Source organism: Podarcis pityusensis (assembly GCF_964106645.2).
Source record: "Podarcis pityusensis genome assembly, chromosome: 7".
Lineage (NCBI taxonomy): Eukaryota > Metazoa > Chordata > Lepidosauria > Squamata > Lacertidae > Podarcis > Podarcis pityusensis.
The window spans coordinates 86642994-86656774 of record NC_138031.1 but is presented as its reverse complement, the minus strand read 5'-3'; the positions used below and the strand labels follow the sequence as shown (position 1 = coordinate 86656774).

General features: G+C 42.7%; 1 protein-coding gene across 4 annotated transcripts in view; it reads right to left on the bottom strand.

Annotated features, from left to right (window-relative positions):
* Positions 1 to 13761, bottom strand: part of HARS1 (histidyl-tRNA synthetase 1) — a 33513-nt gene extending 19752 nt beyond the window's left edge. Inside the window, exons 1-14 of one of the 4 annotated variants that reach the window (XM_081015177.1) lie at positions 13647 to 13761; positions 12244 to 12457; positions 10643 to 10726; positions 10109 to 10228; positions 8782 to 8877; positions 7809 to 7934; positions 7465 to 7572; positions 7219 to 7317; positions 6843 to 6936; positions 6443 to 6570; positions 6114 to 6353; positions 3315 to 3431; positions 2916 to 3062; positions 2229 to 2771 (exon numbers count right to left, since the gene is read on the bottom strand). In XM_081015177.1, the coding sequence (XP_080871303.1) occupies positions 2715 to 2771; positions 2916 to 3062; positions 3315 to 3431; positions 6114 to 6353; positions 6443 to 6570; positions 6843 to 6936; positions 7219 to 7317; positions 7465 to 7572; positions 7809 to 7934; positions 8782 to 8877; positions 10109 to 10228; positions 10643 to 10726; positions 12244 to 12348 (1521 nt within the window). In that variant the 5' untranslated portion in view covers positions 12349 to 12457; positions 13647 to 13761 and the 3' untranslated portion in view covers positions 2229 to 2714. The other 3 variants (XM_081015179.1, XM_081015178.1, XM_081015180.1) reach the window with 3 other exon arrangements.
* Positions 13762 to 13781: the final 20 nt, after the last annotated feature.

Below are 13781 nucleotides of genomic sequence, written 5' to 3'. Positions count from 1 at the left end.
CTGATGTTGGGAAAGATGGAGGGCACAAGGAGAAGGGGATGACAGAGGACAAGATGGTTGGATAGTGTTCTTGAAGCTACCAGCATGAGTTTGATCAAACTACGGGAGGCAGTGGAAGACAGAAGTGCCTGGCGTGCTCTGGTCCATGGGGTCACGAAGAGTCGGACATGACTAAACGACTAAACTACAACAACAACAACACACAAATGTGTGTATAGGATTGTAAGGTAAAGGTAAAGGGACCCCTGACCATTAGGTCCAGTCGTGGCCAACTCTGGGGTTGCGGCGCTCATCTCGCTTTATTGGTCGAGGGAGCCGGCATACAGCTTCCAGGTCATGTGGCCAGCATGACTAAGCCGCTTCTGGCGAACCAGAGCAGCGCATGGAAACCTTCCCGCCGGAGCGGTTCCTATTTATCTACTTGCATTTTGACGTGCCTTTGAACTGCTAGGTTAGCAGGAGCAGGAACTGAGCAACGGGAGCTCACCCCATCACGGGGATTCGAACCGCCGACCTTCTCTGATCAGCAAGTCCTAGGCTCTGTGGTTTAACCCACAGCGCTACCCGCTACGACCATTTCTGCTGTAACAGACTAATACAGTTCACCCTGAGGAACTTGGCACTGAATGAAACCAGTCTTTGCCTCTGAACCTCTCCTAATTTAACATCAATGGAGCTCAATGGAGTTTATTTTCAATTCTGTCCTGCAGGATTTACTGTAGTCAACAGGTGGAATCTAGGCACATTAATGTGAAGTAAGTTCTGCTGTGTTCCATGGGGCTTAGAACTGAAGATGAAAGTGAGCTGTTTCGGTGGAATGGCCATAAATTTCAGACAGGTTGCTCCGTGTGAAAATGTCCATGCAAGTCAGCCCGCTTGGGCGTAACTTGATAACATTTTATTAATTTTCAAAAAACAAAAAACCACAAATACAAAAATACAAAATCAAATCAAAACAAAACAAAACAGATTGACTTCCTCCAAGTCCCTTCCTTGGTTCCTTTATTAATCAACATACCACACGCCCATTGTTAAAATTGAAAACCACTTAAATTACCTATTGCCCATTCATATCAAAATTACAAGTAGTCCTAAAACCCTGCTAATGTATTAACCTGTGTACAATGTATTGTATATATGCAATAAACATCTTCCATTCTTCCTTAAATTCATTGTAGTCTCTTCCTCTTAGTTTGTCAATTTTGCCAGTTCATAGACCAAGGTACCACTATACAGTCATACCTTGTTTTGCGACTGGGATCCATTCCGAAGCCCCGGCCGCTAGCTGAAAAGGACGCAGGGCAAAGTGCTGCGTCTGTGCACGCAAGCGGAGCAGTTTGCACTTCTGCACATGCGTGAAGCACAATTTAGCGGTTGTGCACATGCACGAGCGGCAAATCCGGAAGTAACCCGTTCCGGTACTTCCTGGTTCACCGCAGACGTTCGCTGGAATGGACGCTAGACGAGGTGGACATTCGCAGAGGTATTACTGTACAATACTCAGTAAAAGTTAGCTACAATAGTAGCAATGACAAACTTCTCCACTAAGGGGATTTTCATTATTATTATTATTCAATGTCATTAAGAACATCTAACTGTACATTATACACAGTATAATTTAAATACTATTTATATACAGTAGATATATATATAGATATATAGTAAGTCATATGCAGAGTAGGCCTACTGCAGTTAATGAACTTAATTCCATTTCTTTCAATGGGGTCACACAGAGCATGGCTAACATCGGATATCACACTATTTTGGTTGTTCCAAGAGACACGAACAACTGTGGAGCACCTTGTCCTAACTAAGGCTGTTGTTGTTTTTAGAGGGGGGAAAACTAAGGCTGAAAGTTTCAGTATTAACTATTCAAACCCTTCTGTGTGAATGCAGAATTCACTATTCCCTTTCATTCAGTTCAATGTGGCACAGTCCAGTGCGTATGTTTTCTGTGGAGTGTTTGCAAAACAGAAAAGAAGAGCACCTGTACCACATTTCATGTTGCTTTTTCTGTACTCTCCAACAAAGGCCAAAGAAAGAAGTTTTGCTTTTTGCCAGCTTAGGTTCAGGTAAATAAACCTGTTATATTTAGATACTAACAGGACATTAACTTGCTGTCAAGAGTTTTGTCCCTGTAAACTGGTCGTGAAATCCTAATATTTTGCCTGTTCAGGAGAAATATTCTGATTTCACATATAAAAGTAGAAGTAATTAAATAGAAGACGTAATTCCTGGTTGCTGTAATATCAGATGCTATTCCTGTACATTTTCATTGTGATTTAGTTATGCAATGTGGATATAAGAGCAAATTCATGCTGGTTAGAAATTGGCATCAGTCACTGACTGCCACTATTGGTTTTAGGGTCAAAACTACAATATATTTCCCAGACACAGATGATTTGGATTCCACAAACAAATTCCTATAAAATAGCCTCAAAACCTGGGAATCTCCCAAATCATTATTGAAGGCACAAAAACAGGGTGGAAAAAGGTGGCAACTGAATGCAATTGGAAAACTTGCTTTCAGCTTCTTAAATGTTATTTATCCCAATAAAAGCATTCTCTCATCTGTTCTGTATTCCACGTTTCTCAAAAGTCCGGTTCTTCAAAAATGCTGAATAACTCCAGGTGGCTTTATGGACCAGCAAAATTCTCTGAGGGCACACAGCTGCCAGATTTAAAAAAGGGAAAAGAAATGAAATGAAAGGGTTCTATTTTTCCAATCTCTTCTTGATCTCCTCTATGAAATTCTCCTTAGGAACAATGATCTGAAAAGCAGATAGAGAACATGGGATTAGCATAATTTATCAAAACTAATTATCTTCCACTGAAGGAAATTCAAGCTATAAACTTTTTTTTTTTAAATGAGTGACAGATCAATGGATTCTGGTAGCCTCCTTTGAAGCACCAACCTCTTTCCTGCTAGAGACATCCCGAAGTTTCACAACTCCATCTTTCTGCTCCTCTTCCCCTATGATGAGAACAAGTGGGATGCCATGTTTTTCACAGTACTGAAGTTGGTTCAGAAGTTTGGGGTTTTTCTTATACAGCATCTCTGCCTGAAATAAGTGCACAGTGATTGGAAAGTTAGACATTCACACCATGTGCAGCATGTAGTAGCAAGTGAACTGCCCAGATATTTATTTGAATAATCAGCACTACTATACAGGCTTTCTGCCAAATCAGAGGCTGATGCTGTCCCTGGTTATGACCTTATTCTCTGAGAAGGCTCTCCCACTTCCTTGTACTTTGGACTCAAATAATACCAGCTTCTAGAAATGCAACAGTATAGCCTGACTCCTCAGTGTTACCTTGATGCCAGCACCCCACAGTTCAGAGATGAGCTTTATTCTCTCCTCAAGGAAGTTTTGCTGAGCAGCTGCCACCAGCACTTCCGTCTCTGTTGCACGGATCTTCTCCTTGGACATCTGAAGGGGGAGCAGGGACAGAAGCTCATCACAGCAACTGGAACCTTATTACTGTACAGTATTTACCAATCAAGCCACAACTCAGTTCAAGTCTTTGTTGAGACCTGGAAATTGGTCCTAATAAATGCGCTCTAATAATGCTACTTTTGTACTTTTTCCTTTTTCCAATAAAGTTCAGTTTCACCTCTAATTTTAAGAAGTTGGCCATCCGTATTTATCTAAATTCCAAAATATGATTAGGTATACAGCATACTAAAATTAAAAAGATAAAAGAGGAGAACTAAAAGCACGGATGCAGTCACCTTTTGTTGTGGTTGTTGGTATTCATCTGTCTCGAGAGACAATGGAGTGTGCCTCTGGGGATGAAGTCAAACCACTGTGTTAGCACCACCAAAGTGACCTCTCTGGGGGTGCAAGCCTGGGCAATATTTATATGAAGGGCCTGGGCTGCCCAGACAACAAGACTCTCCTCTCAGTCTCGCTGACATGGTCCAAAGGAAAGCAGAGCATGACGTTTGGCACCAGCTTGACTGCAGGAATTGCCAGAAGGTGGCATACAAGACACCATCCAACCATCTTAGGGACTCCACTCTGGATTTGTGTAGGGTTTATTCTTTAGCCTTTGCTTTCCCCAAATATATCCCACAAGGCAGAGGAGGTTTAGGATCAGAGCTTTTCTTCCCCTAGATGGGCTACCTTCCCAGGTTGATGAGCCCCATCTGCCCCTCACTTCCCTCTACAGCATGTGCACAATGCCTTCTTGATCATTAGACCCACTCATCCGCTCAATCTGCCAGAGCCTGTCTTTGCATGCCGAGAAAGTCCCTAACTCACTGAGGGTTTGAGACCTATTGGCTTCCCTCACCAGGTTTAGCCAGCCATTTGAAGTCGTTCCCAGGGTGTGGCTGCTGTTGCATGCTGACAGCTTCTGAGAGGCACAGGTGAGAGCTGAGTCCCCCAACAGAGGTACTACCCTTCCCCTAACACCCCGCGGTAACATCAGCATACAGCATGGGTAGGCAAACTAAGGCCCGGGGGCCGGATCCAGCCCAATCGCCTTCTAAATCTGGCCCATGGATGGTCCGGGAATCAGCGTGTTTTTACATGAGTAGAATGTGTCCTTTTATTTAAAACGCATCTCTGGGTTATTTGTAGGGTATGATAATTTCTTTTTTTCTTTTTTTCTTTTTTCAAAATATATTCCGGCCTCCCACAAAGTCTGAGGGACAGTGGACCAGCCCCCTGCTGAAAAAGTTTGCTGACCCCTGGCATACACTGTTCATGGAAAGCTGAAGGCACCTAGACAATTTGTGTACTGGGAGTAATAAACAGCATGAGCTTAAATCATCACAGTCTACATCAATTGTGAATTCAGGGTGGCCTGCAGCAGACCACCTCCTCAGCACCAAAATATGGGAGGCAATCGTACTTGTCTCTCTTACAGAGACTGCTGAGATAATGTAGTGACTGTCACTGTCTTTGGGGTCTTTTCAAAAAGATTCAGCAACTGATGGAGAAGTCATCTAATAGCTATTCACCACAATAGCTAAATGGAACATCCAAGTTCCGAAGGCAATATATGAGGCACTTGGGACTGGGAGAAAAACAGAGAAAGCCACCCCCTCGTGCACTGCTTGTGATTCTGCACAGGCACCTGAATGAATTCTGATGGAAACAGAAAGAACCTTTATCCTGTGACCCTGTCCTGATAATTGAGTTGAGGGAAAGAGATCAACTAAGTAACTCAGTACTGTATCTGGGGTAGGGCAAATTTCACACACATATTTGCCTTTGTGGATTTTTGTTGTAAAGCTATTCTAATACATATTAACCAGCCACTTGTTATTTAGTTATTTGGGAAAATCAAGCTAATAATAATAATAATTTATTATTTATACCACGCCCATCTATTAAGTGCCAGAAGTTAAGCTGTTTGTGCAGTGTCACCTCTGCGCCGTTCCAAATGCACGCTAGCCGCCAGAGACTTTAAGCAGACAAAAGTACATGCAATGTTTGTGTCTTCTTTCATTGCATAAGAGGGCTGGTATTGGAGAAGTCAAGCAATAGTTCAGTATTGCTTTCTGTTGTCCATTAAAAGATGCAGCCATTCCCTCATGCATTGCTAAAACCCTGCCCTGAATATTTTAGTGGAACTTTCCCCAAGATCTGAGTGCAGTGTTAAATAAGCATCAGTGATTTTGCTTTCCTGCATAAGACAGGAAAACCAGTAGAGCACGGGAAATTTGTACCTCTCCAGCAACAAATGAAGTTCATAGAAGAATTAACAGAATAAAAATCAAATAAAAAACAAACCTTGTCAGAAAAGCACCATTTAAAAGAAATAAAACTAGATATAGTGACTTTAAACCAAATATCTGCTTATATTATTTACTGTTTTAAAAGCCTGCTTAAAAAAACTAACTCAAACATTCAAAGTCAGGTTTTGATCGGTCTCCCTTTCTTCCTGCTGATAGGAAGGTGTGTTGTATGAAGTTTTCATGAAAAAGCAAGCATGCCAAGAATCATAATGTATTAAATATTTGGCTTAAACAACACATTCAGGTAATATCCATGGCCAATAGAGCAAAGAAAAGGAATTGCTACTTTCTCACTACTTCAGATGACATGTGATATGCAACTCTATCATTTCCTTCCTGATCACACATTAAGAATAAATCTTACCTCAGCATTCCGTTCTAGGATGGAAAAGATCCTTTCAACACCAATGCTCACTCCTACACAAGGCACCTTTTTCCCTTTGGGGTCAAATTTTGCTACAAGTCCATCATAGCGCCCACCGGCAGCCACACTGCCTATCCTGAGAGACTCCTTTGCGTCACTTTGTTGGCGCTGCAGAACAGCCTCAAAGATCACTCCAGTGTAATAATTTAGACCACGAGCCAGACTCAGGTCCATGGTTACCTGCAATGCAGCCAGGAATCTCATTAGTAGGCAAGAGTGAAAGAACGCCAGGAAAAGCCAGAAAGGGCTACTGTAATATCCCAACTCACCTGATCTATGATTCCAAACAGGGTAAGGTATTCAAACAGCAACTTCATGTCCTCCAGTCCTTCTATGGCCAGCTTACTCTGCGAGAGCTTTGGATCCTGAAGTAGCTTCTCAATCAGACATATCCCCCCTGCAGGAGAGAAAAAAAACACGGTGGAAGAAGCTCCAACTCCAGCAGTCTCCACAACACTTGGTCCATCAATTTTAGTCTTTCTCATGGCTGCTACTCCTTGCCCAATTCTCTCAACACTACTTGAGCCAGAACATAATTCTACGAGCACAGGAAATAGCGGCAGGGCACTTGATCTGCGCAGAAACATGCATGAGTTCTCAGCCAGTCTGGCTGTGTCAGGCTAGGGGTCAAGTACGTACACACTAAATGGTGCCTAAATTGAAACTCACCATGGAGCTGAACATATTCACCAATGCGATCTACAGCATCTGGAGAAATCCCATCCTCTTCAACCATCTCATTTTTCACTTCCTTCCATGTTACCTGTAGAGGAGAGGAGAGGAGAGAATTAGCTTGGCATATGCTCAACTAAAGCAGTTCTTCTCCTGGCTGATCACTAAAACTCTTTGCTCGCGGTAGACCATTTAAACAGATAGTTTTAGCAAGATTTATGTGACAGAGGCATGAGGAATGGCAGTTTGACAAGGCCTAATAATAATCATTATTCCACTTATTTGGTGTATGCTCAATGACAACACAGCTGAGATGTTTTAAGATGTCGTCCAGGCTTAGCAGATTAAAACGGAATATTCTTTAACTGTTTACCTTGCCCAGCTTGTCAAGGGTGCAGCAAGCTGTTTCAAATTTGGTACTGGGAACACCACATATTGTAAAGATCCCATTCAAAATACGCCTTTCATTGATCTGGAGAAAAAGAAGAAACGTTCTGTAGAAGTCAGGCACAGACATCACAATAAAGTCACTCATTTCAGTATCCATTTCTTCCACTTTGACTTTCATCCCATTTTCGTTTTTCACAGGCTCGTAAACACAAGGGCCAAGCTCCCTTACTTTGATGAGGAAATCTCCAAATTGCAGGGCACTTAGGATCTCGTGCATGACCTTCAGACATTCTGCATCAGGAATCATGGGGTCATATTGGCCAGCAATGTCAAAATCCTAGAGCACAGAAGGCAGCAATCAGAATCACAGAAGCAGAGCCTAGGTGTCATTAGCAGAAATATTCAACAAACCACTTCCATTTCCCAGAAGTGCAAGGAAGGCAAAACTTGTATCAGCACTCAACTCTCTTGCAATCCCTCTGCTCCCTACCTACCCCAGCCTGATATTTTGAGAGAGGAAAGTTCCATAGTGCTCACTCTCTATCCATAGATGAGAAACCTGCAAATACTTACACACTGGCAGAATTCTCTGTAGCGTCCCGTTGCCAATGATGGGCTCTCACGTCTGTAGACTTTTGCAATGTGATAGCGCTTAAAATGGGAAACTTTGTTCATGGCCAAATAACGAGCAAATGGCACCTGGGAAGCCTTTGTTAAGAAAAATGGTGTGTAGTTCACAGAGCAAGAACAATCTTGTTTTGTCAGCAGACTTATGGTTGCTATTATGTCACTCCTACTTCACGAATAGCTAGTTCCAGTGCCTTCTGAAAAGCACAAGTTTAAAAGCAGTTGCAGACATGTCTTCGAAAAAGCTGCAGAAGAATATTTCTGAAGAACATATACAATTAGGTGTGTTTCTATGGTTCTCTTACATTAAATGTAGAAAATATATTCTCTCACTTACTCACTGTCATTTCCAAATGTATGATAGATCCAAGACAGAAAAAATTAGCAAAAACCTAAAACTTAGTAGAGGCAAAGCAAGGAGAGTCTCTATAGGTAGAACATTTCAAAGTTGTAGCACAAAAGAGGAGATAACACGCTCTGGCTTTGATGTAAGAATCTTCCTAACAAATGGAATGTGGAGCAGCACTTCCCAAAAAGATCTCAACTGTTTTGGAGGCTTTCTTGGGACAAGACACCCCTTAAGCCTAAGGTATGCTGCCCTTGCACCATTTAGGGCTTTAAACCTCAACATCAGCATACTTGGTTGTCCCCAGAATCACACTGGAATCACAAAGTAACTGTAAGCACTTTGACCTTATGTGCTCCCTATAACCACAATCCAATAAGAAGTGGTAGCTGTCTTCTGAACCAGTTGCGTTTTTTAACCTATATTCAACAGCAATCACTGGCATGCGGGATACAACATGATCTCCATTCTTCAGGAAGAGGCAAAGCTGCCATATCCTAATTCTATTATCTTACCCAAGAAAGACAGCAACCCCCACTGTAAAGGAGGGTTTCCTATCCTTTGGTAGGATACAGTCAAGTCATAGCGAAGACACAGCAACTCTCCCGCTTGGTCTTTCAGCTCATAAACCAGCTTTGATTCCTCCCCATAGTGATCAAACAAGAGGTCCTTGAAGAAAAAGAAAACAAAAAGAAACACAGTATATTTTGCCAAGTATGGACCAGTGTTTAATATCGTGGGATATATCATTATGTACCCCCCCCCCAATAATATTTCCTTTTAAGAAAGTTATTCTGTACCTAGCCACAGGCAATTCATGCTTTGGTCATATCTAGACTAGAGCAGTGTAATGGGCTTTATATGGGCTGCCTTTGAGGCATTCTCAGAAATGCCATTACAGAATACTGTCATTAGACTTTTGTCTGAGCTGGGTCAAAGAGAAGGAAATGCCAATTTTGCATGGCCTCCCAGTGGGTTTCCAAGCCCAATTCAAGTTGCTGGTGCTGACCTTTAAATCCCTACACAGCTGGGTCAGGGATACCTAAAAGGCCACATCCTTCCATGGGCAACTTCATAGGCTCTGCTAAAACTTAACGTTTCTCCACCCTCTAAAGTACCCTGAGAGAGTCCTTGGGATCTTTTTAGAAATGGCCCTATTAGGATTTCCTTCCGCCACGTTGTTTGGGAAGGGATTTGGTGCCAATGCTGTGTAGGCAATTTGTATATCTTAGTTTTGGGGCTGAGCATCTTCTGCTGGCTTTATCCGTGCTGCTTATCACCCAACAGGTAGTACATATTTTATAACTGATTAAACAAAGGGCTGTGTAACATGGAAAGCTGACTTGTGCAACACTGAAATATTTATTATTTGCTCTGTCTTTGTAAGAACAGCCTGCTGGATCCGGCCATCTAGTCCAGAATCCTGTTCTCACAGTGGTCAACCAGATGCCTATAGGAAACGTGTAGGCAGAACATGGCTTAACTAGTAATGATACTGCGCAAGAGATGGAGAAGAAGAAAACAATTTACATTTATTCAGTGCTTCTTGTTTTCTACAAATGATTGCATGTCCTGTACCAGTGTATACAGGGAGCATTGGAACCAGACCTGAAAGCTCCAGCTTCATGAGAAAGAACAAATGCATTTTCTATGCTTCATTCACTTGTCCTACTGATCTGGAACTAACTGACACCAAAACCAGTTGAGTCAACCTACAAAAGTTTCCATCTTTCGCCTAAGGCTTAATCCAGAGTTTCAGTTCTACTGAATCTAATGGAATTGAAGCAACCTATGTGCAGAATCTCAGCCAGCCTTCAAGAGATACAGGTCAGATGATTTTTTGTCAGCCATTAGAGCCAGTTCCATTTCTGAAAGAAAAGATCTAAGTGACTGTCCTCACCTTCCGCTCAAACACAGGGGTATCTATTGTTGCAGCTCCATGACGTTTGAAACAGCTGATTATGGTGCTGAAGATTTTTTCTCGAATGACCATCTGCTTTGGGCTAAAATCCCTGGTGCCCTAAGGGTCCAGGCAGAGGAAAATGTGGGGGGTTAGAAGAGATCTTTTTAAAAGGAGGAAGTGCTGAATAAAAATTACACAGTTATAATAGTAACAAGAGCCAATTATTGAAGGGCTTCCAGATGCTTCAATAGTTGAATACTAAATATTTGGATGGATGCCCAAAAGCTCCAAATAAAAATCAAGTACAGCTAAAAATAATAGAAAGTGATTGGGAGAACAAAATTGAACAAGCAACAGATTAAGCTTTTTAAAAAGCTGCATGCTCTATGGGAAATGGCTGGATTGTGCGGAGGATGATGTACAGCTTGTTCCACTGCAGGGACGACTAGAGCCAAACACCCCTTGAAGGGGACTCTGGGAGAGGAAGCAGAACACAGAGGACCCAGATGGGTAGCTGAAGTGGAGAATTACTTTGGCAGTTTTTATAATCACGTTTCCTTTTTCTGTAGCAGTTCCCAGCTGTGACGATGGCCGGTTTATTACATCTTCAATCACCTGGAAAATAGTAGAGCAGGTCTGATAAAACAGACAAGACTGAACTGTCACTGTCACAAAATACAAGCACAGGGTTCAGTGTCTGTGTTAACATTTGTACATTTCATTCTATAGAAATTTCATTAAAAGTATTCTAGGTTTTAGTGGGGACCTAGAAAGCAGGTAAGTGATAATATTTGTCTCTAAAGATAACATCCTCAAAGAGATTTAGTCCATTTGTTGAAGTCCTGAAAACTTTCCTGAGGAGTACATTGTTAACAAGCTACAAGCCTAGGACCTCCTGCTCTTGTGCCTGCTACCTTTATCTATTTTCAGCTGAGCTATCCTGATAGATTCACTCTTTACTTACTGCTGTACTGAATCAGACCATTGGTCCATCTAGTACCAATCTATCTGATAGCAATTTCCAAGGTTATCAGACAGACAGAATGTGTTTTCCTAATCCAGCTACCAGAAATTCTTTTAACTAGAGATGTCAAGGACTGAATGAGGGACCAAACATGTGTGGTAAGGAAGAGCTGCAGCTGTGGGACAGAGCACATGCTTTGCATGCAGAAATTCGCAACGTCTCCAGGTGGGGCTGGAAGAGATCCATGTCTGAAACGCAAGAAAGCCACCACTGGGTTGCTGCAAAGCGTTAACAATACTGAGCTAGATGGGCCAATGGTCTGACTTAGTATAAGGCAACATTCAATATTCCCATGTGTGCAAACTATATGCTTTGCCAGCAATTAATGGCATCCCCCAAGTGTTGCATTAGTACAACCTGACTGAAAGAAAGATACTAGGGCTGCAAGAGTGCTTTGTAAATAAAAAAGACACAATGACAAAGAAGATGGCCAAAATAACTATTACATGAATACTTTTGCTTGGCTAACATTTAGAGACAGATTTGAGTAAAAAATCAGAGATACAGGTGCCTGATGTAATAGAATCATGGAGTTGGAAGGGTCCCTAAGGGTCATCTAGCCCAACCCCCTGCTCTGCTTAAAAGCCTCCAATGAAGGACAGTCCACTGCCTTCTGGAGTCTGCTCCACTGACTCTATCCAGAAAATCTAACAACACAGTATCGATCTCAAAAATCCCTAAGATTTCATGATTCTCAAACAGTAGCAATGCTTTTCTGCACACCCAAGCATAAAAGGAGGAACAATAGACTTTTACCAAAACTTACCTTCCTGTATTGCTGTAAATCAGATACAGTCATACCTCGGGATGAATACGCTTTGGGTTAAGCATTTTCGGGTTGCGCTCCAAGGCGACTCGGAAGTAATGGAGCGCGTTACTTCCGGGTTTCGCCGCGCACGCATGCGCAGACCGTCAAAATGACGTCACGTGCATGCGCAGAAGCACCGAAATGTGACCTACGCATGCACAGACGCACAAACACGGGTTACGTTTGCTTTGGGATGCAAACGGGGCTCCGGAACGGATCCCGTGGTACCACTGTACTTCGAAACTTAACAACACAAAAGTCTAAGAACAAGATGATGAAGCCGTGGAAAATGAAACACACCTGATTTGGGAGATGACTGGAAAAGGCCCGTAGGATGCATAACCGCACTGGCAGGTGCCGACTCCTGTAGGAAGCTTTTGCGAAGAAGGGGCAGATCCAATGCATGGTGTGGAATTTATGCAATTAACCTCAGCAGATGGAGTTCCCCACTGCAGATATTTCAGGTCTTGCTGTGCCAAATAGGAACTTCTTGTATTCTAGTTAGCAATAGACACTGTTGTGAAGTATACAGCATGAAGAAAGGAGAGAAAAGGAAAACTGAATGACAAAATTCCTTTTAGTGGGGAAGTCACATAAGCCATCCATTACTATGTGAATAGGCAAATCCCGAGTGCATTGCTCCTGGAAACGATGAGCGGTTGTTCTTACTAACATGCCCCCCAGGAGATTGGACCTACACTCTTGGATGTTGTGCAGTGCAGCTAAGAAATCTGCTTAACAATGGTTTGTGACATTTTTATACCATGCTTTCTCCAGAGCTCAAGTACATATGCATAATATACACACACCTTCCCCAAACCTAGAAGAGAAAGGTTAGGCTGTGAAAGGAAATGGCTGCTCCAAGGATCACTTAGCGAGTTCTGTGACTGGCTGGGAGATATGAAGCCAGGTCAGCTAGGCCCAAGTCTCCCACTTTGGGCCCCCGTCACCAGCTCCTCCATTAGCTGAACAGTCCTCACACAGCTGCCCTTTAAGATTGGCCAGGCTGAAGTGACAATGAGGTGGCGTTTTAGTGAAAATTAAAATGTTTAATCCCCACATTTTAGCAGATGGGCACAGAATCTGAGGACCAAGAAGGAAATGTTGGTTTGTCTAAGGCCACCACCTACTGGATTCATGGCAGATGGGGAAATTTGCATCTCCAGGAACTTACTGATTGATCAAGTTTATTTATATGCCAGTTTTCCACAATGAGCTGTTCCATATTACACCCGCTGCCCGCCCCCAGCCCCCAGGATTGGTACATAAATAGAAAGCAAAACAATATATGGGTAGAGAGTTGCTTGTTGCAGCAGATTGGGGTGGGGATGACCAACCACCTTATATTATGATATTCACATTCCTGATTCTCATCATTATCGCCTCTTTGAATCTGTACACCGCCTTTCTGCATTGCTGCACACAAGGCGGTTGTCAAGCTAAGGGAAACAGATCAGGCAATGAAGTTCACGCTCCTAATAACAATCGGATCCAACACCAACTAAGCCGTAATTACTGCAAGTCATTTTTAAAAACAACTGGCATCGAATGAAGCAATATTCAACAGACCCTTTGAATTTACCGGTGCGCGACACACTTAACCCTAAAAATACCAGCGAGAAGAAAGACGGAAATTCACTCCCAGAAATTACTACAAAGCATCGCTAAGGTGTAATCGATAAAAACAATATCGGCCCGCTGACCGGCGCTCTGAACGGTGGGAAATGGAGGCCGCGGAGGAAGGGATCTCGGCGAAGGCTGCGTGTGTCACTCTTCAACATCTGCTGGCTCTATGTGCTCGCGGGCGGCCACTTAAACCGGAAGCACTTGCCGGCCGG